Source organism: Actinia tenebrosa, unplaced genomic scaffold, assembly GCF_029948245.1.
Source record: "Actinia tenebrosa isolate PJP-AT-01 unplaced genomic scaffold, QUT_ActTen_1.0 PGA_scaffold2__45_contigs__length_23673736, whole genome shotgun sequence".
Taxonomy (NCBI): domain Eukaryota; kingdom Metazoa; phylum Cnidaria; class Anthozoa; order Actiniaria; family Actiniidae; genus Actinia; species Actinia tenebrosa.
In genome coordinates, this window is record NW_028292579.1 from 3,117,338 (window position 1) to 3,145,192 (window position 27,855).

The 27,855-nt window shown below is 43.1% G+C and overlaps 1 protein-coding gene across 3 annotated transcripts; it reads left to right on the plus strand.

Annotated features, from left to right (window-relative positions):
• Positions 1-311: 311 nt before the first annotated feature.
• LOC148909014 (scavenger receptor cysteine-rich domain-containing protein DMBT1-like) lies at positions 312-27,855 on the plus strand. 3 transcript variants are annotated; one of them, XM_089034364.1, is made up of 14 exons: positions 312-332; positions 2,140-2,465; positions 2,627-2,956; positions 21,289-21,600; positions 21,670-21,999; positions 22,423-22,743; positions 23,189-23,512; positions 23,593-23,695; positions 23,851-24,118; positions 24,591-24,660; positions 25,152-25,313; positions 25,840-25,950; positions 26,759-26,912; positions 27,316-27,855. In XM_089034364.1, exons 1-13 carry the CDS (start codon positions 316-318, stop codon positions 26,881-26,883), a joined length of 2,799 nt encoding a protein of 932 aa, XP_088890490.1. In that variant the 5' UTR covers positions 312-315; the 3' UTR covers positions 26,884-26,912; positions 27,316-27,855. The 3 variants fall into 3 exon arrangements, with proteins under 3 accessions (XP_088890490.1, XP_088890491.1, XP_088890492.1); XM_089034365.1 differs by having other exon boundaries at positions 27,321-27,855; XM_089034366.1 differs by lacking the exons at positions 25,840-25,950; positions 26,759-26,912; positions 27,316-27,855 and having other exon boundaries at positions 24,596-24,660; positions 25,152-25,289.

The window sequence follows — 27,855 nt, forward strand, 5'->3', positions numbered from 1 at the left end:
CATATATTATTATTGAAACCTTTTTTGAATGAGTTGCTCATAAAGTTTCTATCGGTTATTCATTAAAGTTTATGATTTATTAAATAAAACAATTACTGAATATGGGTTATTTTTATTTTGCAGACACAAATGTCTGTCATAGCCTAAAAAAGGCAAAGGTCATAAATTACAGCTATCTATTTACAATAATGAATTTATTAATTCACATGCGAAAGTCTGGCGTTCGATAACACAGGTAGAAAAACCAAATGGTTAGTCAGCCGATGGCAGGTAGCCTAACATTGAAGGTGTTCTTACTTACTTTGCCTCATTTGTATGGTTTGTGAAGCTTGGTAAGCTGTTATTCCAATTCATTCTTTGCATAACCAACAGACTTAATACTATAACCTCATGGTTAGACAATGGCCCAAGTTGCACAACAAGGTTTATAATTTCACGAAATAAGCTTACTTGGTAATTCAAGATATAAAACAATATTCACAATCTAAAGTACACTGGCGGTCCTTGTGTGAGTTGGAAGGCGTTGGGAAACCTGTGGGAAGCCGTGATTTCAATGTTTCAGCGAGTGAAAAAATCAACGTGACTAGCTTAATGTGTGAAAACAACAGGGAAGTCTGGCTCCACACTCGCAGATTTAAAACGTGTAACCGCGATCTGCACTTTTACTTTTTTGCCTATAGAAAATGTGGAAACAAAGCCATATAATAATAGAGTAGAAAGACATATACACCTTGGTGACACTTTTAAAAATGAGCAGTCGACATTCGACAATTTTTTTATTCATAATAATAAGTTAGATCTTAATACCTCTCGCAACTACCCGGGTACTCTCCAGAAATGATGAGGATTTAATTGACACATTGCTTTAATTCAGAATAAATTAAAAGCCAAATCGTTTTTAGTAAAAAAATAAAGTAAAGGACAAATGCATATGTACATATTATGTATATTTTAAAATATAGATATATATTATGGCTGGTTGAAATGGTTGGTTGGATATTGATGCCTTACGGTGTCACGCATACTCGTGACATGCTCGTTCTTTTTTATTAAGTAATGCTAAACAAACAAGCCGACTAAATCTTTAAGTCACATAAGTAAACTTTTTTGTTTTCCTATGATATTTGGCCAAAAGAACAAATATTATTTGATGCCAATGAAAATATTGCTATTGTGAAACCCACTGCAACGCATATGATCAGCACTGATGGGGTAGCTGTTTTGGATCAGTGACTCAGTACGATTGTAAGTCTATTGTGGTCATTTAGAAGAGCTACAGCAAAAAACCTGATGCGTATACGAACCTATATTTTGCTCTTTCACTCCGACGGACTAGCGTCCGAAACGTCAGTAAATTTTTTCATGTTTTCACGGTGTATAATTTATCCTTTTATCATTACTGTTTCATTAGAAACACAGACGCAGCTCACACTAGTTTTTAGCTAGTTATCTCTACGTATATTTTTTCAAGTTAAGCCTAAAATGTTTCTTATGGGAATGGTGTTTACTAAATAGGCTATTAGCTTTAAACAGGCTCTTAGTATTTTCTGTTGGAAAAAATGCGACTCGTTTTTGGCAGGTGTGCTCTAAGTAATATATGTAATTTTTTGCATAACGTTTCTCCAAATGACTGCAATCGGAGCAAAAACACTGCAAATAGGTTGCTATCAACAGACGTCACTTCCGGTAATAGCTCTTTTTTGATGACTTGTAGAATCCTGGAGGTTGTTTTGATCTCTTGTTTTCTGGTTTGATGTCGTGAAAATAGTCAAATAAAATAGTTTGAGGACTTATTTTGATATGTTTTGACTTAGCATCCGCTAGTTGCCCCCCAGTCAACCGCTTGTTTGCCCCCCAGTCAACTCCAAAAAAGTCACGTGATTGATAGTAAGCAATACACTGTATATAATTTAATTTACAGAGTCTATTTTATTTTATTTATGAATTTTTAGTTTTGACTCTATTTGATTAAATAAGAACCGGCTTTGAAACTTTAGCCTAAAACAGGTTCTTATGTAAATTAGGGTCTAAACGAAAAAAACATTAGCTTAACAGGTTGTTAAAATCTAGATTCTCATACACGGGTTTGTTCTGTATTTTCAAGATCTAGTATTAACCTTACCAATTACTTCCTAATAGGGCTAACAGCTGCATTTGTTCATATCATGTTCGTTTGGTGGAAAATAGTTTACCTAACGCTGGTCGAGTAGAAGTGTATTATAACAATTATTGGAGGTCTATATGTGACACTAGCTGGGACCTACAGAATGCTCATGTCATTTGCAGAATGCTTGGATATGAACAAGGTGCTATTGCAGCCATTCGAGGGTTTCAAGGCTCGGATGACTTTTGGTTGTCGGGAGTAAACTGTACAGGAAATGAAACCACTATTGAAAGCTGTAAGAATTTGAAATGGGGCAATAGGAACTGTACTAACAGTCGAGCTGGCGTTGTTTGCACGTCAGGTACGTGACTTTATAGACCATTTTTTTGTCGACCATTCCCGCTGTTTTTATCCTTTATGCTTTATAAAGCTTTCAAAATCGTCAAAGACTAAAGATTGTTTAGACATATACAATTAATAATACAATAAAATATGCTTTTGAACATTCGTTTTTTACGTTAGATCATCGTCGAGACGTAGCTGTTCGTCTGGTTAATGGGAGCAGCCCAAATTCAGGTCGAGTGGAGGTTCGATATTTTGGAGTCTGGGGCACAGTATGCCACGATACTTGGGATTCACGAGATGCTCACGTGGTCTGTCGTATGTTAAACTATAGCAAAGCATCTTGGGCAGGAACTTCTAAGGTTCAAGGAAGTGGTCCTATTCTACTGGATGATATTAAGTGTCTTGGTAATGAGAAATCCCTTGAGGACTGTTTTATTACCCAGTGGGGAAGACATGATTGTTACCATCATGAAGATGCTGCTGTCACCTGCGAAAACGCCACGCAAGGTAAGTTTCATTTTTAACACGTACAACCTCGTGTTGTTCTGCCAGAAAGAATAACCATGGAAACTTGCTATTCAGATGATGATGAGTTAATGTATGAAGCAATAAAAATAAAGTTTGGTAAAACAATAGCCCTAGTAGTATAGGGAATGGGGGTTCCAGCGCAATCTCAACACGGGGTAAGACCCGCGTCAAAAATCCACCTACGGACGACCCCCACTCCAAGTGTGGTTGAGGGCAACAGCGCACTTAAATATGTTAGTCTATATATGGAGTGCGAAGATTGTAAAGAGTTTGCTTATGATTTCTGTGTAAAGTGCTTGAAACCCAAGTTTGTACCTACTAAGCCAAATAAGTATATTTGTTGTGGTAAAAAAATGCAAATAGAAGACGACACGTCAGCGCAGTGTTACGAATGTGGTAAGAATATTCGTAATGCCGTACCAAATGCTACCAGAGAGCAGTATTACGCCAATGGAGGTCGTAAGAAAACGCCATATAAGAGAATAAAATACTTCAGGGACTGGATGAGTCATATCCAAGGTTTACATCCGATATATTTAAACAACGAAGTAAGGAAGAAAATCATAGACCATTTAGAAGAGCCAACCCCACAAAGCCTACGGAAAGCGTTGAAAAAATTAAAACTAGGAAAATATTACAAAGCTATTCCCTATCTTTTGTCTGAAATTACCGGTAAGTCTATTCCTGAGGTTTCTGATATGACAAAAGCCGAGTGGATGTTTTGTCGGCTGAATAAGGATATTCCTTATTACCCTGACGTAATTTACGAAATATTTTACAAAATAGACCCCAACCACCCCCTATTGGGATGGATTCCCAGGCGATGATTTTACACAAGTTTTTTCACATTTGTGTAATATTTTGTGAAAACGATGCAGGCTGTGTAATATTTTGTGAAAACGATGCAGGCTGCGTAATATTTTGTGTAATATTTTGTGAAACTAATTTGCATATGAACCTGACAGCCGGCGTTCGATATGTAAATAGAATCCTGTCACGATGTTTACTGAGCAAGCTTTCTTTGAAGCTCTTCTTTTGCCTCCTGGTAGATCTTTTTGCGAGATTCCTCGGAAAGATCTTTTACGACTGTTTTTTTATTCCTTATGTCCGTCTTTAATTTCTCGTATTTGTCTTCTTCGGCCAGAATAAGCGAGAATTCGACGTCGTCTATCTTTCTGTCACGCAAAGCCTTTGAGACAAGATCGGTAATTGTATTTACTTTAGCCCTTGACAGAGCTATTGTCGTGTCATGCTTGGATATCTTGCTTGACAACTGTTTCATAATGCCCGTAGCAACAGCCGAAATGATACCACAAGCTGCCCCAACGCCGGCCAAAGGAACTCCAACGATTATTCCCGGTCCGGTAAGCGAAGTAGCAACGCCAGAGCCCGTTAACACAACGGATATGGATCCTGAAGTTATCGCAATCTTATGTAGCGTACTCCGGGCTCTGACGTATTTCTTCCTAACTTTTTCGTAGTGTTTTGCCTGCCCTTCCAAGTAAGCCATAATTAAATTTGCTTTATTGAGCCTGAAGTTTTCGGCATTCATTTCGTTAGGTTCCGTTATTGGTGCCGTAGTGTGATAATTGGGAACATCTGGGTACAACTGAGGTGCTGATGGTATAACATCCATTATATATACTAATGTACGACGCTTTTGGGAATGATATTGAGGAGCAGCCACATCACGACAACCGGGATTACTGGAACTGGAGGGCCTTTAGGAAGATGTTTCCGCATGCAGACCCTAGTAAGTTCGAAAGAAGACCCGATGTGATTTACTATAACGGCTCTAGGATGTACAGCAATGCGGACTTGGAGCCAAAGCATCCTAAGATTTTACAACCAAAACCCGAGCATAAAGAAAGGCAACCTAATTTTCCAGAGAATCTATTGCCGGCAACCCAGAATTACCCATTTTACGACAACAAAGGTGGAGCGAATGACTTTGCTAAGATGGTTACCTCCTTAGAAATCCCCGTGGGTCCTACGACTTTCAAGACAAAGGTCAGAGACATCTTTAGAGAAACTGCCATGAAACATACCTCAGGGAAAGAATCCAGAGAATGGTTATCAGGTCCCAACATGCGGTATTGGCCGCAGCAGTTAAACTTTGCCGTCTGGGCTGCTACTAAAGGATGCGGTATAGCCGCGGATATGTTCCATATTCCTTTCCTGCGATTTCATGTTGCTTTTACTATTCGTAGGATATTGTTTGAGTTAGGAGCGCCGCTTCCTAGTGACACTATCTTTAACCCGAAGGATAACAAATATGACAAAGTCGCATGGGAGCGATTAAGGAATGAGTTTAAGCTTACCAACCCCGATTTTCGTAACAAAGAGGGTACCGCCCATGGTTTAGGAGAGACTTACACCTATGCTTCGTATGTTGGTGCCAGCATAGAAACGCCGGGCATGGGGTATCCTAGCTCTTACGAATTCTCGGACTTAGGAGGCAGCGGAACGAAGGGTAATTTAATTTACTACATAGAAAGCAAAGAAAAGTATCCTTGGGCGCCTTTCTTTGCCGCAAAGGGCATTGGACTGAAAAACCTAGCAAGGATTAATCGAAGCATCGAAGCCTTTGTTTACTGCATTCTAGGGGCCCAGGTTAGCACTCGCAGCCCCATCGTAGATGCCTCCGGTGCGTCACAGGAAACGCAACAAGTATTCCTTGTCCTCTTCGAAAGCGCTGTTATCGAGAATGAGATCTCTAAGTCGGTGCAGAGATATCAACTTGCAGTGCAGCAGTCTAAAGTGCGACTGGATTACGCTTTGTCGCCTGGTTGTTGGTTGATGCCAAGTAATTTGGTTATCAACATCAATTCCGTCGTGGGTTACAACAATAAGCTGCAGCGAGCTACCAAGGACATGAAGTTTGGGGTGAACGACGTGAACTCTGACACTCTTAGAAGCATCCCCCATTTCGTGGAGAAGCCTAAGAAGGAGCACGTAGAAAAGCCCGCACCAAAGAACGTAAAGAAGAAGCCCAAAAAGAAGGTCCTGCCTGCGATACCTGAGGAATATGACCATAACTTACTAAAAGCCGGCTTAGCCGCCGCAGGCGTTGGTCTGAGCTATTATATATGGCGATGAACAACCCCTACGTAGCTGGAGTAGATTGTGTCTATACGACTTACACAGGCGAGAAAAAATACACCCAGGCATCTTGGGTTGATGTCACGGGCATGTCCGTGAATTTGAACTACTCGGGAAAGAAGTTAATCCTTTGTAGTATTTGCATTGGCACGAGTAGTCACGCCAACGTCGGCTTTAGGTTCCTGGATGAGAATGGCATACTGCAGCCTATGCGCGCGAAGACGAACAACAGGGAGCCTGCGCATTTCTCCGTAGAGCCCAACCCCGGCAGCGCCGAAAATCTATCGGTTTGGACTTTCCACATGGTCGCCGATTGCCATGGGAAGGTAAAGCTGCAAATGCGCGTAGATGACACCGGGAGCGTTTGCATAAATAGCATAGAAAATCAGAGAGATACAGCCTATAATCACAAGACCATTAGCACTCTTACGGTGGTGAGCCTTTAGATATATGAACCCACACGCGAAGGAAGATTGGTTTCTACGTTTTTTGGAGGAGAAGGACTACTTAGAACAGCATTGGTATGACACCGGGCTGTGGGTGAAGGTTGGGGGCCTGGGATTGATCATGTGTACCATTAGCATTTCGATGGGGTATTCGTGTAATGTCGGGTTTAGGATCGTTGATGAGAATGACCGCCCATTACTACCCTACAGAAAAAAAGATAATAATAGGAACCCAGCTCATTTCTCGTCGGAACCCCCACCGCCGACTGTAGAAGACTTAACGCCGGTAACTTTTCACATGATAGCCAATTGTCAATATGCGAAGCTTCAGGTTCTTCCCAACGACGTTGCCTACCTTCGGATAAATGCCGCCCCGGCAAAAAATCCTCCAACGGATGCTACTTGGAATCATAAGCCCATTAGCACCATGAGTGTGCTGCCGCTAGTTCCGCATTATCAAGGCGGCGCGAATACCATCTTTACTTATCCCCAGTCGAGGATGCCTCGGGCGCCCGACGACGATAAGCCACCAGTAACGTACCCGGATAAGATTAACCCTGAATCTTCTTCAGGAGTACCACCCCAATAGCTACTACGAGGATCCAAATGTTATTCCCCACGAACTTCAACAGTTCGCCGCCGGCCCTAAGTGCCAAGGAAACAACCGAACCCAGCAGCCCAGGAAGACCGGCTGCCATCTTTTTTCCCAAGTCCGTCAGCCCATTGCCTAATTTCTTTACGCCCGCGCCCGTAGCCTTAAGCGTGGATAGGATGACTCCTACTACGGTGCTAATAGCAACCGCAAATGCCAGCGGAATACCATACTTCACCAGAGCTCTTTTTATTTTTTCCTTGGTGGTAAGCCCCAGCTCCTTTTCCAGCTTTTCCTTTTGCGCTTGTAATTCCGCAAGGCGTATTTCGAGCGTATCTACTTCCTTTTGAGCTGCCTCCCTTTCTTCTTCGGGGCGCGCCTGGTCATTGATTACTTCTTGCTGCCGCTCTATTTGCCCCTCCAGGTCTTCGATGGCCTGATCTCTTTGCCGGATTTGTTCCTCCTTAGTATTGATTTCAGCCATTAACCGTCGCCGTTCCACTAAAGAGCCGGCTATGGTGGTTTGCAGGTTATCGGTATCGTCTTTAATTAGATCCAACTCTTGCAGGGTGAGGTTAAGAGCCCTTTGAGTTTGATTTCTTTCGCGTCGAATTTGGGTTCTTTGGTCTACCAGCTCCCTTATTTCTTGATTTTTAAATTCGACTTCCCTCCTATGCGCGTCGGCAAGCCGTTGGTTTTGCTTCATGTATTCCTCCTCCCTTTCTTCCAACGTTTCCCGCAGTGCTTCCACTGAGGCGCCAGAGCTTTGGGCTTCTCCTAAGTCCTCCCGTGCTTTGTCTAATTCGCGCAGGGCCTGATCCACCTGATTTCCTATTTCTTTTATTCTTTCATCTTGATGGGCGGACTTCTTTTCAGCATCGGCAAGTAGCTGACCTTGCTTTGCATATTCTACATCTTTTTCTCTTAACTCCCTTTGCAGATCCGCGGCACGTTTTTCCGCGTTGGTCCTTTCGGTTAAGTTGTGCAGCCTTTCTAACAGGCTTCTAGTAGCACGCTGAAAGCCTCTTAATCTCAAGACGTCACCCCTAACGTTGCCCTCCTCATCAAAGAGGTTTTGCGGTTTTGTCCAGCGGTCTTTGTCGGGAAATCTTAAGTCTTGGACGCTTATGAGGACTTTGTTTCCCTTTTCCGTGAGCTTTACGTCGTCAGCATCAAAGTTGTCGTAGCGCAGCTCTAGCTCTTGCGTTGCCCACTCTACGGTTTCCCGCGCGGCTGCTTCCGGCTCGCCCATGTTTTGAAGCTCTATGTGCTCACGCGGAAACGTGTACTCGCGTGCTTTGGGATGTCTTAGGACCTTTGCAATCCTATCCCTTAGGGAATCGTCGACTTGTTGGGTGGGAAGCAGCGGTTCTTCATCACCGTCGTTAATGTCAGCCTGACCTTCCTCAGTGGTGGGATCGAAGTCGGGGTCTGTTCCTTCTACTTCCATTATATATGATAAGCTCAAAGTTAAATCCCAACGTATTACCTAAGCAGGTTGGCGGGCTGAAAGCAGAACGCACCTTTCACCGGGTCACATTCACACCTTCTAGCGCTAAGCCAGGGGAAACCCTGTACGTAGGCGTGCCCCGCCTAACGGATAACCTAGTCTTAGTTCCTGGCACCTTGGCGTTAAGGTTCGACCTAGCGGTGCAGTCAAGCCCCACAGACGAAAGGATTATCGTTAACAACGTGGGTCGCAACATTGTTTCTAAGATGCGCGTAAAGTTTGCTGGGGAATCCTTGCTGGACTTAAATAGGTACGATCTGTATACCACGTACAAAGACTTATGGTTGACAGCCTTTGACCGCGCGCAAAGGATAGAACAAGGAATTGGTAGTGTTATCCTGCGTAAGGTCCGCACACCTACGAAAACGCAACCTACTGACGGCAGCGGAGAAACCGCAGTGGCAGACGCAAAGCGAATAAAGACCGCCTATGGTAGCAAGTATGTCATACCACTGGACTTTGAAGTGATTACGAATCACGGTGTGTATTACCCAAGACAGTTATCCGAGCTACAGTTTGAAGTAACTTTAGCAGATGCTAATAACATTATTGGTGGGCTAAGCACTGCACTTACCACAACAACCCCATACTCTATCACTAATCTAGAATTACAGTACGAAACGGTGTACAGCGAAGAGCTGGCCCGTAGCGCTGGCATGGAATACAGCTCCGGAAAGGCATTCCTTTACGACCACGTAGTGATGTATAAGACGTTCAGCTTCTTGGATAAGACGGATGAGGTTATCAACCAAAGCATTAACCTCCCCCGAAGAAGTCTTACGGGGTTAATGTTGGTGTTTGCCAAACCCTACGAAGCCGGTAAGCGCGACTCCGAGGCCTTTCACAACCCTAACATTACTAACGTAGGGGTCAACATAAACGGCGTTCCAAACAAGGTTTACTCCCAGGGGATAAAGCCCGCAGACGTGTACAGAGAGGCAATGCGCAAGTTTGGCGACCAGGTAAGTCCCGAGGAATTCTTTAAGGATAAATATGCGCTGTGGATTGACATGCGCACCATTAACGACGAAGACCTACATGGCCAGGGTTTACGTCTAGTAAATACGCAGGATGGCATAACATTGGAGATCAAGCGCACCAAGAATGCCTCCGCGGGCGACGGCGACAAAATAAACTGCTACGTCTTCGTCGTGTCTGACGCGCAGCTAAGCGTAGAAATGAATCAGCTAAAGAGCGTTGCCTATTGATCCACTCGCTCATCCTTTTGTTAAAAAATATCGTTGGTATATAATGCTTCGCGTATTCGAAAACAACGAAACCAAACTGCAATGCATAGTGCAAGGCGATAAACTATACTTCAAAGCAAAGGAAGTGGCGCTGGCGTTGGGTTACGAACGCCCAAAAGATGCAATTAAGGTGCATGTTCGTGAAAAGTATAAGGTAAAGCTTAGCGAACTTAGAGTGGAGGTGAATCGCCTCCCCCTGTATTCACAGCCTAATTCCCTGTACGTAACCGAATCTGGGTTGTATCAGTTGATATTTAGCTCTAAGATGCCAACGGCGGAGACATTCCAGGATTGGGTCTTGGAAGATGTCCTGCCTGCGTTGAGAAAGACAGGTAAGTATGAAATAGAAAGGCGGTTTGACACCCCGAATAAGAAAGTCTTCAAAATAGAGAATGAATCTGACCTGCATTTCAAAGTCGTCGATTACACACGCCGGTTTCACCCCCACGTCATCCTAACCCCCGGCTTAGGCGAACTACAGGACTCCGCCAGCAAGCGCATAACATGTTGGAAGAAAGGTTACAAACGCGGTCAGCCAGATCTACTAATCTCCAACGCCCATAAGGAGTTTAAAATGGCTTTTGCATAGAATTAAAGACCCCCAAGGGAAACGGCGTCCTGTCCGCAGACCAGTCTAACTTAATTTCGCAGTACGACATGAATAATTTCCGAACCATGGTGTCCGACGATTACGACGTTGTCTGTCGTGCCATAGATAACTACGTGGACGGCATCCGCATTCCTTGTAAATGGTGTATAAAACGCTTTAAAAGCCCCGAGACGCTAAAGACGCACCTTAGAATATTTCATAGATATAATGATCGTCAACCAAATACACTGGCGTGACCTGATTTGCGGTAAAGCATACGAAATAAAAAATTACGTCGTCTTCGAAGACATCGACCGTTTACGGTTAGTCCTCAAAGACTTAGAAGGCAAGGAATATTCCCTTTGGGCGCCGGATTGCGTGCGGTACGTAATTCAGGGCGAGGAATTCACCCACTTACGCAGCTATGGTAAGGTAAATGGCCGATGGAAGTTTGACATTGAAAGAAGAGTCACTCCATCTCCTCTTTGTAGTTAAGCGCGTCTGCTAAAGTCCGCTGCGCGTTAGGATCCGCGGAGCACCAATGCCCCACAAAGGATCCTTCGGAGAATACCCTGTCGCAATGAAGGCAGGTGTATTTTTTACGCGGTGCAGGAGTGGGCGTAATGCAGTCGGCAGGTAGTTCGCAAGTAATACAGTCCATATATTGAAAGGGTGATTAGGAATCCTCCTAAGAAGGCGGCTGCGTAGGCTAGCATATACCTTTAAAAGGGGTCCTTATTTTTATTAATGTTTCTTCTTTTCTTATTGAGTTCTGCATACCTTCTCCAAAAGGGGTCCTTATATTTATTAATGTTTCTTCTTTTATTCTTAATAAACAATCAAAGAATATTAATAAATATAAGAGCGTGTTTTGAGACTCTTTGCGCAAACCCTACTTTACTTACGGGCTTTCCTTACCTCCATGTTTTGAGCATGCCAATCATCAAAGCGATCCAAGTACTCCTTAAAACCGCGGGGACAATGCTGCGGGCACAAGCACTGCCAGATATGATCATCTCCTTTCCTTAAGCCGCCACACGCGTCACAGGGCGCACTCCAATACTCTGCGTTCTCCCAGCGCGTACCTTCGGCGCGGTCGAACTCCGTAAAGCGTTGGTCTATTTCTTTCTTACGAAGAGTTAACTTCCTTATGGTTTCCGCTGGGCAACATCTCGCAGCGATATCACCATGCTCCTCGCATACGACGTCCAAATCATAATTACCACGACATCTATGTTGATGCCATGCGTCCGTGAGATCTTCATCGCAGCGCGCACATACATCCTTTAAACACACCCTATTTTCTTGGTGGTATTGCAACATTTGGGGCGTGCTAAATAGCCGATTGCAATCAGCACAGCGTCTTTCCTTAGACTTCAAACACACCCTTCCTTCCACGTGATATCGCAGCGCCTGTTTACTGCTAAACTGCCGGCTGCAAGTGCCACAGGTGGTGACGTTATCCACCTCTTTAAAACATACCTTCTTTTTTTGGTGATACTGCAAAGCCTGTTTGCTACTGAACTCCCTGTCGCAATCCTTACACTTCATTATATAATAAGAATTTATTAACCCTTATAAGGGATACTTAATAAAGTCCTGCACGCTTTCTTTTGCCCAACCGGCCATCGTCAAAAGCGCACCAAACCTTTCCGCGCGCTTCAGACCGCACATTTCATCATACAATTCCTGCACGCGCTCCCGCAGCCGATCGATCTCCTCCCTTTGCATTTCTATGGTGTCTCTTTTATCTTTTGCGTCGGCGACAATTCTTCTTACTGCGTCCACTGGGTCCATCGTATATATAATGGATCCGAACCATATTCCCTGCAATGCTCTGATAGTAGGACCCACCGGCTGCGGAAAGACCCAATTTGTCGTGGAGCAGCTATTAGGACCCTTTAGATACCGCTTTGACTACATCGTGCTATTATGCCCCACCTACGTGAATAACCGCACCTGGACGGGCATAGGAGTGAAAGATGACGACTTCTTCGTAGATATCTTAGACCCCAACGAGTTATCCAGCCATCTTAAGTTCTGGCACAAGCAATTCCCTAAAGATACACAGACTTTACTCATACTGGATGACATTGCCTGTGGGGACGACGTAAAAAGGCGCACCTCCGAATTAGTGAAGCTCGCTTTTAGCGGCAGGCATGACAATATTAGCGTTTGGTTGCTTTCCCAGCAGCTTACCAGCGTCTCTAAGCCCTTCAGGGAAAACATAGGTCCACTTGTCGTATTTTATACTCCAAGTAAGTCTGACCTGGAAACCATCTTAAGCGACTACGGCGGTGAGATATCCAAGGAACAGTTACACGAATACATGCGCCACTTAAAGACGCACCAACATTCCAAAATGATCTTCTCTTTGAGGTTTCCGTATTCCATAAAGATCTGCGATCTTTAAAGTCTTTGATTCCTAATGTATATGGACATTGAGCAGCTCTTAGATGAAGTCCACACACAGTTAGACGAAAGTAACCTCAAGGAACAACTTAACATCCTTGTGTCTTCGGGGAAGTGTAAAGAAATGATAGGCAAGGAACTTACCCATGAGCAAGTTAATAAGTTGTCAGAAGAGGAAGTTAAGAAGTTCCATAAGAGGTACGAGGCCGCCCTTGCAAGTAAGACCACCGACGCCGTAGCAGACTCCGCTATCCGACTTGCCACCAAGCTTCTCGGACTTGCGCTGCCCATAGACGACGTGGAGCAACTGCGGAAGGACATAAGCGAGGACTATGTCATCGCCCAAGAACTTAAGATAACCTGCGGGTGGTTGTCTTTGAAGTGCGGTAAGTTAATGGCAGTCGCCTCTGCGGCACTTCACGTAGCTCAGCATGTCGACTTGAAGGAGGTACTGGTGTCTTGGAAGGACTTCAAGAAGGACAGAGAAGTCGAAAAGGTCTTCCAGGCAGCACTTGCTGAGGTACCTGATCAAGTCGCCTCAAGTACTTAGTTAAGTCATCCCTAAGTACTTGGTCAGGTCGCGCCCAGGTTATTTCCAAGTCGTCCTTAAGTCATTCTCAAGTACTTATCAAGTCCTTCAAGTCCTTAGATATAAATGAGTGAACCAGAGTCGAAGGTAGAGCAGCCCCAAGAGGAGCAAAAGATTACCAAGGTTAAATCTCCAGGCAGAGTCGCTGCCGGTAAGAAGCTCGCGGAGATGAATAAAAAGAACAAAGCCAAAAAAGAAGAAAAGGTGGAAGTGAAAGAAGAGGAATCCTTTATTAATCCTGGGTACGTCATTGGCGCGTTGGGAGTCATCATAGCAGCAGGCAGCCTCTACTTACAATGGCGGGCTACGAAGCCAAAAGTAGAACCCGTGCATGTGCCGCCAACATATCACGCACCCGTGCACGCACCCGTGGAACCGGCTGTTAGAAAAAGTAAGATCCCTGAAATGGAGTAGATTTATCACCACGTGCCGTGGCGACCTAGATTTTCCTTCTCGCTTTGTAATATAATGTCAACCGCGTTATTGAAAACTGTTGAAGAAGCAGCTATCATTACTTCCATTGTTGCGGGTATTGGTTGGGTTGGTAAGAAAGTGCTCAAAGAAGACTTTACTGAAGACCCAAGCAAGAGCTTCGCTAATTTTGCTAAAATGACCGCTGCCGTAGGCGGGGCTATCATGGTAAAGGATTACCTACGGAAGGAAAAGTACCTGCCAACGACATAACTCGTGAAAATCCCTGTGATTTTCTAATATATAATGGCTAGCGTGGTCGCAGGTGGAGTTATTGCAGCTTTAGCATTCACTGGAGCTAATTATGGTGGTCAGTATTTGGATAGATTAGTTAGAGGCGACAAAAGCGGAGATTTAGCCGCCGAAAGGAAGAGACACGACTTAGCGCTGGAGAAATATCAAAGGGACGTGGCAGCTTGGAATGAAAAAAGACAAGCTTACAGGGATTGGTTGGATAAGAACTACCAAGACAAGATGCAGGCGGATAAGAACTTTCAAAATACAGACTACGCCTTTAAACTTTATGCGCAAGCACACCCCGCGGCATTAACGGGGTTAAGAAAGCCTCAGTTCAAGAATTACTATCAGCCTTCTAAGAAACAAAAAGACAATGAGTTGGTCTTCGTAGGAGTCGCAGGGCTGGCCGGAGGCGTAGCTTTGGCGTATCTGCTCTAACGAAGGGAACTGTGTTTCCTGAAATATATGATCGTCTTTTTGGAAAGCGATAAAAATAACTTTACCACTTATTTGAATCCCCCCATTAAAGCCCATAAGGTTAGGCTGGTTAGTTGCTCTTTGTACAATTCTTGGTATAATATAGTCAATGCCTTGGTCACTGAGCATAAAGGCGGCGGCAATTATCAAGGCGTATTGCTGCCCGATGGACATTACACACCAATCACCCTTGCTAAGGAATTAGCAAAACACGGTTATACGCTCACCACAGGATTGCCGCACGAAATGACCTTCAAACATAATATGCCAAACTATTCAGTAACTTTTGGAAAGTCTGACCCATTGGGATCTTTATTATGTGCCTCGGGCAAGACAATTACCGACACAGCCATACCCGTGAAATGGAAAGTCGCATCCTCTTACGAAGTCTATTGCGACTTGGTCCATAGTTACAACAATGGAGAAAAGTCTTCTCTTATGTCCAAGTTTCTGCCCAAAGGTAATCCATTTGACCCAGTGGAATACACTCCCATTTCTTTAAGCTATGATTTGTCTAATTTGGTAGAAAGCATAAACATCACCATTAAGGTGGACGGAAAGACGGTGGATTTTAACGGACGTAAGATCAATCTTGTCCTATCCTTCGCTTGAATCAAGCGAAGCGCGATTCTATTCATATAATGGGCCGCGTAGAGGACAAACTCAAAAGGATTTACTATGGACCCGAAGGCTATTGGAAAGGAGCGTCGGCCATCAAGAAACTCGCGACCGCGGCCAGGGTATCAGATGAAATGGCTAAGAACTGGTTGAAAAAACAAACCCTCTGGCAGGTTTATCTTCCCGTGCCCAAGTACATTCCCAGGCCCAGCTTTACCGTAAATATCCCCAATGAAGTTCATCAGGCGGATTTGCTTTTCTTACCGCACGGCAAGGTGAGAAAAAAGACCTATAGGTACGCTTTGACCGTAGTTGATATCGCAAGCAGATACAAGGACGCCGAACCCATAACCAGCAAGGATTCTGGGGAAGTCGCAGAAGCCCTAGGTAGGATTTATAAGCGCGTCTTGAAATGGCCTAAGCTGCTGCAAGTGGATGCGGGGACGGAGTTCATGGGCGTGGTTACTAAGACCCTGAAAGACCACAGCACTAAGATTAGGAGAGCCGAGGCAGAGTACCACAGGGGTCAGAGCATCGTCGAAAGATTTAATAAGACCTTGGCCGAGCGTCTCTTTGGGTACCAGTATTGGAAAGAGCTGGAAGATCCCTCCAAACGCAACAGGGAATGGACTCAGAGGCTCCCCCAGGTCGTCGCGGCTTTGAACAACGAGGCGGCCAGGGCTACGGGAATAAAACCCAGGGATGCCATAAAAAAGAAACACGTGGAACACAAGTCCTACGTCAGAAGTTCAAGGGCGGTCTTCCCCCATGAAAAAAAATTAGGTAATGTCACAGTCCGATATCTCTACGGACCGGGTGAATTAGAAGGAGGATCCAAAAGAGCTACGGATCCTAACTGGTCTTTGGAAACTTACCAGATTCGAAGTGTAATAGCTAAGAAGGGTCAGCCCATCTTGTATTATCTTCACGATGGTCCCACGCGCGGATTCGTCATGGAAGAACTGCTTATCGTGTGATGTCCGAATGCTATCGTGTGCACTCCGTCATCGCACATCCATCGCTTACCGTCAAATGCAGACAGTGACACCTTCTCCTGCGTGACGTTATGTATCTGATGACCATAGCTGCGCAGGCTGTTCATCTTATGCCGCTGTTCCTTGCGTGTTCGTAATACGTTGAGGTAGGACTCGTGCGTAATGTCCTTCTTAACCACGTACTTTTTTACGCCTTTAGCTTTCTTTTCTACGCCGTCTAACTTTAGCACGCTGTACATCTTTGGTTTCAGACCCACGTACTCTACTATGGGTTTTCCTAACATTTCGTCTTTCATCTTCCCAATTACCTTCTTATTCTTCGCAGAGTAAAGGAAGTGCTCCTTCGGGTAACCGCTGGTGTCGTACTCGTCTATGTCGGGGAGGCAGTCTTTGTAAACGTCTTCCGTTTGCACTTCTAGAATTAGGGAGTCGGTGTCTGTGTACAGGAGGCGACAGCGGTCTCCGTACTTTGGCTTAAGCTTATCGTAGTAGAACTCGTACATAAGCAGCTTCGATAGATCCAGCACCGTAAAGCCTGTGTAAACGGGCTTGTTTAGTAAGAGGTTTGCCCTTTTCATGTGAATCACGTAGAAGTTCAGCATTTCTACGTATCTAACGAAGCCTGGCTGTGACACGTATGCTTCTGCTTCCTCTTTGGTGCTGACTATTTTTACGCTTACGCGCTTGCGGATGTTCTCCATTGTCTTTCCGAACACGCTGTTGTTCATCAGTTTGAAGAGGTTTTTCTCGAAGTCATTTTTCGCTGCGGTACGCTTTTGCGTGTTAAAGTCAATGTAGGGGCGCATCCAGGGTTCCTGCGTGAATTTTAGGACTCTGTGGATCTTCTCTACGCGCATTCCGTGTCGCACGTAGAACTGCAGGTTGCGGTAATGTACCACATACTTCTTCTTATCCATCAGGTTCATAGTTAGTTTCCTGTACGGTTTGTAACCAGGGCACATTTGCTTTTGCAGCGGACTTAGCTGCTTAAATGGTATCTCTATCGCTTCTGGTGCTAAGGGGAACTCATTGTGTTCGTCGTGCAGGCGCTCTGGGTACTCCAGATCCACTTCTAAGACGTAACCCTTGTCTTCCTCCTTTCCTACCTGCATGTAGAAGTCTATCGGCTTCACTGGATCCCATTCGAAGTCTCTCACAGGTAGGTACTGTGACATTGCCCAACCATAAAGGTTATTCGCATCCAGGTAGTAAATGTATGTGGTTGGTTTCTCTGGGTCGTGCTCTACTAAGGGGTTGTTTGCGCGGGCGTAACGTCGGCTGGGTCCGCATACGCCGCCACGAATACCGTCTTCCATAAACCGATACATGTCGTACTCCGTTAGGAGATCCAACTGCGCATTTGTCTTCTTTAACAAAGCACTCCAGCTGAGCCCAGGAGCCGTGTAGAAATTAGCGGGATCCAATCCGTAATATTCCATAGCCATCTTTCTGAAGCTTTGGAAAACATCTGCGAGCAGCACTACGTCTGAACGTAGGTAAATGTCGTGGTAGTCCCCCATGTTCTCACAGGAGTACTTTTCCCACACGTCTAACGCATGCTGGTACTCCTCATCCTTTATACCGGACTCGTTTAGGGTGCTGTAGAAGCGATCTTTGGGTGGTAGGGACTCTTTGAATCGATCCCAGGAATCCATGTATTCGTATGGGTAGACTCCTTTCCTTTCCGCGCCATATTGACTGGAAATGGGAAAGTTGGTGTTATACTTTACGAGGTTTGCTAAGGAGTCCGCCATAAACTGCTGCGAATCTAAGAACTTTAGCTTACCCACAGTTACGGACATGTAGCAGCTCTTTGTTGTTGGGTATGCATTTGACGTCGGAGCCGTCTGTTCCTTGTAGTAGCAAATGGGAGTCGTAACCGCGGAGGTTGTGAAAGAACACCGGAATCTCCATGTCTGGATTTACTTTGAAGTTTATATTGCATTTCCAATGAGCCGCTCCTCTGTATTTACCCGTGATGTGGCAGTGATCCCTAACCTTATCCACATAGAAATCCTCAACAAATGCTTTGTGGCAGTGAATGCAGTGCGTGGAGGGCTTTCCCGGCTTCTCACCTTTCTTAGCATACTTCCCGCATTTAAAATGAGCTTCTCCTAGATACTTTCCATCTTCATCCCACGCTTTCTTGGCTCGTCTTCCAAACTGAAGAAGCGTATGTTGACAAATGTGGCATTTTTTTGCCTTGTTAAAAGCCTCCTGGTTCTCTTTGGTAAATTCCATCTTCTTTGGACGTCTTAATTGTTCTCTAATCTCCCCCTCCTCTTCTCGCAATGCTTCTAGAAACTCATTAGCTGCGTTCTTACCTCGGTAAATCACAGGAGGGTTTGCTTTACCGTCTGATCTGACTACTATGTAACCAAAGGAGCAGATCTCGTGTAATCCTACCTTATTCGTGGCACCACGTTTCTGCTCTTCCTTAGTTATCAACGCTTCGAAGTCTGCATATATCACGTAAGGCACTTGCATCTGCTTTTGATGGTCTGCGTATGAAAGCTCTTTGTTGGTGGGTATCTGGATCCGTTGCGCCACTTCTTCGACTCCGCGGCAGATCTCATCGTGTTTCTTTAGGGCATTTAAGGATGTAAATGACAGCAAGCAGCAGTCACAGAAGTACTTTTTGCCTTTGTGCTTAGTATGTCTGTAGAATAGTCTGCTAATGTGTTTAACCCATGAGTAGTGTCCGCCGTGGTAGAATAAATGTACGCGCTCTCCTTTACTTTTTGACAGAACTAACGGTACTATCGTCTGCTCTCTGACTCCGTAAACGTTAATTGCTAGATCGTTTATTTCCTCAAATATGGGGATGTCTATCAACTGCATGGGAAATTCCACACCATCCCACTCTAAATCATCTGTGGGATACTTACTTGTCCTACAGGGATCCTTCTCTGCTGGATACAGTGCAGACCTGATTGCCCACATAAAGCATCGATTGTCTTCATTCTTCACGTTTACAATAGCCTTCTTCCTTTCTACCCACGTTGGTAGCGGTACGTAACTCCCCCCTCGTATGGGTACGTACCTGGCTATACTTATCTCTATTCCTTCAACCTCCTCTACTGTCCAACCCGATCCTTCTTTCGTGTAGTTAGACAGCGACTCCATTATTGCTTCTAAGGCTTCACTGAGTGACCTATCCAGATTCGTGGATTCTAATATCACTAACGACTTTGATCGCAACATTGCTGTCGTCATTACCTCGTCTTTTGACAAACTTACTTCTACCATTATGCTCGCTTTCAGGGCTCCTAATTCTTCTATACCTTTTCGGAGAGTCCTTTTAACCTTCCTTTCTGACTGACGCCAAAACTGTCTAACGTCAATCTCACCGTTACCGGGTATTGACACCGTGCTGAAGTTGCTTTGGGATTCCATCTATATAATAGGAAATATTTTATACCTAATACCAAGCACTTTTTAGGTCGTCGTAGTCGTACTCACAGTCCTGACAATGCCAAAACAATTTAACCTTAGTCTCAAACTTCTTACCACATCCACAATCATAACTGCTCATACACTTCGTCTTCATTTTCAAATGCTTTTTCAAATCCGCTTCTTTCTTAAAAGTTCTCTTACATTCTTCGCACTCCATATATAGACTAACATATTTAAGTGCGCTGTTGCCCTCAACCACACTTGGAGTGGGGGTCGTCCGTAGGTGGATTTTTGACACGGGTCTTGCCCGTGTTGAGATTGCGCTGGAACCCCCATTCCCTATACTACTGCCCTGCTGTATGGGATACTTAAGCTTGGTTCAACATAATATGGTAATTAATGATAATGGAGTTTCTTATATAGCGCATTTCACATGGTCTCAATGCGCTTTACATTTATGACCAGTGGAGGACTTTACGGGCTGCATATTAAGGCGCTTTGAGCAGCCTTGCAGCTTACAATCATGAGTGTGAATTTCTAGTAGATTAGTTTATGCCTCCAAATTGGAATAGGCTGTTGAACCGGGAGACAATCCCCTACTCTATCACAAACAGGTTCTTTTATGTCCCCCATTTTACTTCAGGGTAGGTAGGGTTGGGAGACAGGACCTACGGTTTTAAGTCTTTGTGTCCGAGAAGATTTGAAAGTCTAACCATTTGCAGATATAATTACAAAGGCAGCACCTTCTCCTCAGTTATTTTAATACCCTGAGTGTTGGTCCGGCCGAGGCTTAAACCACGACCTTTTGCCCAACAGACCGATGCTCTTATCAACTGACCTAACCGGGTGGGGATTAATAATCGAAGCAGATGGTCCACCACACTCGCAAAACTGACCTGGGTCGTTGACAATCGATTAACCGTACTCATTTATAATTCAAAAGCTCAATAACCAATCAGAGCATCGTATTCAGTCCATTGGATTAGTATAGGAAATCGCACGATCTCGAGTACAATTTGGAAATTAATAGACACGAGTAATGTTTTGTAAGTTCTTGTAATTGCACGAGCCTTTAGGAAATCAATTTGTTTTAGCAATAGTTTTTAGGTGATCTCACCGTTGTCAAAGCTTACCAATTAAATAGTGGAATGTAGTCACAATAAATATATAATATTTATAAATATATAGATATATATATCATATATCATCGTTCAGTATTTTCTTTAATGGCTTTACTTCGTTTATTTATCAATAGCGCAGCGCACTGATTCTAAAAATAGCTTAAAGATTCGGACAAACATTGCATTCTGTTTAACCGCTACGACGATTATACGAACCGATTTTATTATTTTTACTTAAAGTTACAATAATAACCCATGTAAACTAAGATCAACTGCGATCGGCTTGTGAAAATTATCTGCTGAAAGTAAACTTGTAAGTTTGTTTGTCCGAATTTTGCCTTTGTCTACGTTTTTATGACGTCACGGTTGCGCTGCGCTATGGACTTCCCTTGCAATTTGCAACGATTAGTTCACGTGCTAAGGCCAAACTACTCCTGCTGTTATCCTCAAAAGAGATGTGGAAAATTAATATCATCACTATGGAATAATGTTTTTGCCTTTATTTTCAGTGTCTGTTCGTCTCGTTGAAAACAAGACCAGCTATTTTGGTCAAGTAGAAGTGGAATACAACGGGACCTGGATACCAGTCTGTGATGATACCTGGGATATATTGGACGCTCACGTGGTCTGTAGAATGCTAGGTTACAAAGGAGCAATTTTGGGGCAGAAGCGATTTAGTGTCTTGAATAGTAGCTTATGGATGAGTAATGTTGAATGCACTGGGGAAGAACAATGGATCAGTGAATGTTACCATCGTGGATGGACCAACACGTTTTGCCCTGAATCACTCACGGCTGCTGCTTATTGCAAAGTTAGTGAAGGTCAGTAATAACTAAAATTACAATTTGTTTTGAAAATATGATTTTAAAGTCCCTTTTATTGCCCATCAGATCAGCTTCCTAACGTAGCTGTTCGTCTGGTAAATGGAAGCACTCCAAATAAAGGTCGGGTAGAGGTTCGATATTATGGAGTATGGGGCACTGTATGTGATGACCGTTGGAGCCTAGCAGATGCTCACGTGGTTTGTCGTATGTTAAACTACAGCAAAGCATCTTGGGCAGGAACTGCTAAAGTCCAGGGAAAAGGATTCGTACTACTAGACGAAGTAAAGTGTCGTGGAGAAGAGAAGTCATTGGAACAGTGCAGACACCAAGGATGGGGTCAACATAACTGCGAACACATGGAAGATGCCTCTGTTACTTGTGCGATGCTAACACAAGGTAAGAAAATGGCAGTGAACCTATCAAAGAGAAATAATTGACAAAGTGAGTGGATTGAACTCAGGTCCATCATTATAGATATACCGCCTGTCACCTTAAAAACGCGCTTAGATTATTGATCGATTATTTAGTACGAGACAATACATACCCCATGATTATAGCTGTTCATTAATGACTTGATATTCTATGAACGGCTGACCTTTCCAAAATTAATGGTAAAAAAAGGACGACGAGTGGTGGGGTAAATTATCCTTTCCGGAGTTGCGTTGTATTATCGAACTGTTTTACGGTAATATTTAATAGCAATTAAATAGCGACTTTTAATCTTTTAATATTTTTCTTGATGGTAGTCAAACGTAAACGTGTTCGAAAACCGTTATTCACACGTTAATTTTCTTTCTTTTTTTTTTCTTCTCACCTTAGAAGAATCGTATGTTGCTGTTCGTATTGTTGGAGTTGAATACAATCATTTCGGTTCCGTAGAAGTGAGCTACAACGGGACCTGGAGACCAGTCTGTGATGATACTTGGGATATATCAGACGCCCACGTGGTCTGTAGAATGCTTGGTTACAAAGCAGCACTAGCGGCGATCAAGAGGTTCAACGCAGGGAAGGTTGGACTGTGGATTGGTGGAGTGGAATGCAGTGGCGATGAGTTATCGATTAGTGAATGCTATCATCGTGGATGGACGAACACTGCTTGCCATGACAACCGTTTGGCTGGTGTCTTATGTCAACCAGCAAGTAAGTCGGATTTTATTCAAAATGTTAAACAATTGTATATATATGTATAGTTAGTTTAACACAGCTATAGCTTAGCTGAGGTAAGAGCGTCAGTCTATTGTGCGGTTGGTGGTGGTTCAAGCAAGCCACGGCTGGACCGACACTCAGGGTCTTAGAATAACTGAGGAGGAGGTGCTGCCTTTGTAAAGATCGCCCAAAGGTTAGAACTTCACGTGCCTCGGATGACCAATGTTACTGCGGTCCCGTCCCTAATTAACTAGATGCGTTTGAATTGAGGACCACGAGTTTATTAGTTGAATTACTGTCGAGTGGCATTCTCTATAAACAAAGTTAATTTCAAATTTAGTTTTATTAAAGCAGTATACCGTTAACCAAAAATCAACGTACATGTTTCCTCCTTTTAGCTTTTAAAATGAAATGTGCTATTTTTTACCATACCTAACAGATAATGCAGTGCAAATTCGTTTAGAAGACGGAAGTTTACCCAACTCTGGTCGTGTTGGTGTTCGCTATGGTAACGTATGGGGCACAATATGTAACAAGGGACTAGACATCAACGATGCTAAGGTGATTTGTCGTATGCTCGGATATACCGGGGCAAGTAAGGTGTACCCAAAGTCCACCTTCATACCGGGAAATGGTACTATCTGGTTAAGTAGTCTGGATTGTAATGGAACAGAGAACTCGATAGTTGAATGTCGTCATCCAGGATTGGCGAATACAACGGCATGTAGTCATAGCAACGATGGTGCAATCATGTGCAAGATTAGTAAGTTCTATTACTGTATATTTTTCTAAAAGTAACTTGCGGTATAACCCTGGATTGATACAATTTTATGCCAACCTCAGCTGATGCTCCTCGATTCCAAGTCAATGAAGCCAACGCCATTACAGAAACAACGGTGGTGATCTTGTTCAATGATTCGAAGGCAACTGAAGGACAATTAAAAAGGTAATCGTCTGCAATTAAAATAATTAGTACAACAGTATATTAGTGTTAGTAATAGTATATCGAAGGGAATCCAGTATGGCAAGGCAAAGAGCTTAATATACATGTTGTTAATCGTATTGTACATGTTGCTCTTTTAATAGATATTTTGTTTTTAGTGTGTATCAAGTGGCAGTGGAAAACAAAAATAATGAACAACGCTTGAAATCCTATGAACGACAACCACCCTTTGTCTACAATGAAGTCAACGTTACTATGGCAACACAGATGGGTAATGATAGTTACATCACGGCAGAGATCCTGGGTACTGTCTTGAATCTAACCATTGGTGACGGTCAGTATTACCATGGTTACTATAACGCACCGTTAGAACCCGGATCTATGTATAGAGTACACGTGAGGATCGTTACCATGGCAGTTGATGGGGTAAGTAGAAACAGAAATATTCCTTAGTTTTGACCATAGTTTTTTTGACCATAGTTTTGTTAAGCATATGTTTGTCGGATGTTGTGTCATTCTTGAGGCAGAACTTAGTAGAGGTCCAGGCTTGGAAGCACTGATCGTAAGTTTACCAGCTGGTTTATCATAAAAATGCATGCTCTGATTGATTACCTAGCGTGCGCGAATGTGCATCCAAATATCGATAGTGTACGCTGACGTGGTTAAGTAGCGCGCGCTAGAGCAGTTTTGTGTGCTTTCATCAAGTTTTAGGTGCATTTGGTAGTCTACTTCTTATGCGACTGTTACGCTTCCTTCATGCTTAAGCAATCTCCCAAGTGCACCCAAAACTCTATGGAATCACGCTAATGAATGACCAATAGTCCTTTACCAAGTCACAGATTATGCTTTGAATGATCCTTTGGAAGCAATTGAATTACCGCTTTTCTATCTATACAAGTCTAGAGTATATGGCGAATCAAGTTTTGTGGATTTCAAGACAAAACTTAGCAAATCTCAAACCACTGAAGGTAAGATCTCGTGAAGTCGAAGTAGTATTCGCACCTGGAGGGCTCGGAAAAACAAAAATACTTTCGCTTTTACTCATAAAATGATCTGGCTGCAATACCAAACCAGCAGTGGAATAACCTCTATTTATTCACATGTTTTATTTCGAGCGTGGAGATGGGTTAGACAGAAGAAATTAGAAACATACTGAATGAATTTGGTTGGAGTAAGATTTGATGGATAATAGGTACAGGCTGAGCTCATATTAATGGCAGCACGTTTTAGCGATGAACCGATGACTATGGCGTCATATCAATCAGAAACGCTAGTCATCGTTCCATAAGCGAAATTATAGCATGCCTTAGTGTAACGCACGTACTGATTGATTCATCAATTATGCACACTAGAGAACGCGCTAGAGAGTCTTAACGTCACACGAGGAGAAGCCGCGAGCGCCAATACTTAAAATATGCGCCTTAAAGGAAACATTGAATTGTTTATTATCTTTTGACAGCAAAAGAAGCTAAAAGTGAAAGCAGCGCTAAGCTTGAAGGCGTGGTCATTGTGTTGTCAGTCATCATAGCGGTTCTTATTATTCTCATTATTGGATTCTTTGTGTGGAGCACCTTAAAAAGGAAGAAAAAGGATCAGAAAGATTCCAGCACTCAGATGTCAGGTGACAACGACTCTGGTAGAAGAGCATGATAATTACTAGTGCATAACTCCATCCACTTTTTCTTGGCGTACAAGCGCCCCTGAGTTCTAGATTAGTCTCTTTTCGTGTCTTTACCCTCCGCATTGTTGAAATTGGTTGATTGATTGTCGCAACTAACGTCCTATCAATATATATTTGTCAAACTCATTAATAATTCATGAGGAAAACGCGACCGTGAAGACTGTTGTAAATTGGATACAAAATTGTGTTCATTTGCATAATTTTGAAAATTTTAGTGAAACACAAAGGAGCTAACCTAGACGTTTGACAAGCAATCTACAGTATTCGTGTCCATATACATTTACATATAAACGGTATTGAATGCTGTGTATTTTTTGCAAATAGTAATGCATGGTGGGCTTCCAAGGAAAGTAGAATAGTGGCTGGGTATTATTTGGTCGTAAGATCATATTTTATAATTAATGCCCAAATAACTTTACGAGGTCTGTCATTCTAGAAGTGTATAACATTGCTATTTTGTTACCAGATATCCTGACCATAACCAGTCTAGCATCTGAATCCCACCAGTCATTACAACAAACATCAGAGGAACAAATATCAAATAACACAGATACCATGGCAAGCGCAGATAAGCCGGGTAATGACTCCCTCACCATATCAATACTTGATGCATGTGTCCCGGGGTGGGGGGGACTTCCTTATAAAAGGGGGCGGGGCTCCTCGTCGTCCTTTTTAGGGTTTGAAATCAGGGTTTTGGTCCCGCTTAGGGTGATGACCAGATTGCACACCAACTGAATTTCGTGGTCCCTTTTAGGGTATGATATTAACAACAAAACTGCAAAAAAGGCAAGCGATTTGTACATGACGACGTCGTCATAAACTCGTTAGAGCAGACGCCGTTTGGTGCAAATAAAATCGAGAAACCAAACAAAAAAATGCGTTATTGATTGGTCCCTCTTAGGGGTGAAATTTCATCACTGCCATGCCCATCATCCCAAAATACAGGTCCCTTTTAGGTGTCATTTTCGGAATTTCCGAAGAGGACCCCCGGCCCCTTTTAATAGGGAGCCCCCCCCCCCCCCCCTCCAGTATATATGTAGATTTCCGATATGACAGAAAGAAGAAATGGAAATGCTTGTGTGTATGTATAATGGACCTTAAACCTGATAACGTTTCATACCTAAACTACCACAATTCTTTTCATGATATTTTTTCTATATAATTTAAATGTTAAAACTCCTTAGAGAATACCAAGAGGATATTGAAAACTAGCATAAAAATAAAAATAAAAAATACTGAAAAGGATTCTGGAAGTCTAGGTATAAAACGTCATCATGCTTGAGGTCTGTTATTTCGTATTATTCTGTTACTAGGTTACAACTGACACATTCAATCCCAGCTCATTGTAACCTTTTATTTTGCCCATGTAAATTGTATTCTTTTAGGAAACGAAACTTCAGGAAATACGTCTACAGAAGAGGATACTACCAAGTCGTTTGATTATCAGAAAGTAGATGATTTACCTGGAGCAAAAGTAAATGACGGCTGCGATGACATAGTAATTGTTTGACAAGCGTCATGAAAGCTGATTGTCCAAAGGTAACTCATTAGAGTCATGCATTTTGTAGGAATGTGTGATGTTAATGTCACAGTTACAAAAATAGCCAATAGTTATCTAAGCATAATCTATCTTTCCTTGGCTTTATTAATCTCTTCCTTTCTTCCTTCCTTTCTTCCTTTCTCTCTCTCTCTCTCTCTCTCACTCTCTCTCAATCTCTCTCTCTCTTTCTTTCGTTCTTTCTTTCTTCCGCGCGCAGGTCTGGAATACACACGCGTTTATCGATAGAAACGAAATTAAAGATTGTTATTTCCAGTCAGTGCTGATATGAAATGATGGAAAGTAATCAACTAACGTATTAAAAATAGCTTTATCTCATATCTGTTGAGGTGCTATTGCTAGCCATTATGTGTGTATAATATATCTTATTTTTCCTTGGCCTAGTAAAGCCATGGACATATACTTTCCCTGGCTCTTCAAAATCCAAAATGGTGGACGCTTCAGATCTGACGTACACGCGTTACACTAACACTCTTCTGAGAGACACATGCGTGACGTTATGCCAAACAGGAAAGAGAGTACTTGGGGATCAGCCTAACATGGAAACAGCAGTTGTTGCTTCAAATTGTAATGCACAACTTCTTGAAATTCTATTCGACCCTAGAGGAGATTAGGTCTAGGGCAAATGTTGAACTTTCCATGCACCGAACTCATTAAAAACAATGGATATCAGGTGATAATGAGGCGGCATTCTTTGATGTAATTAAGTTCGGTGCATGGAAAGTTCGACGTTTGCCCTAGGCCTAAGAATTCTATACGCATACGCATATTTGAGGACATCATCTAAATTCAATGAAATAATCATTATAATGAAATTGCTATTGAATTGAAATTCTTTTCGGCCCTAGAAGACCAAAATATCCATACGCATACCTTATAGGACAAAATACAAAATATAGAATTGGAGGACACCATCTAAATGCA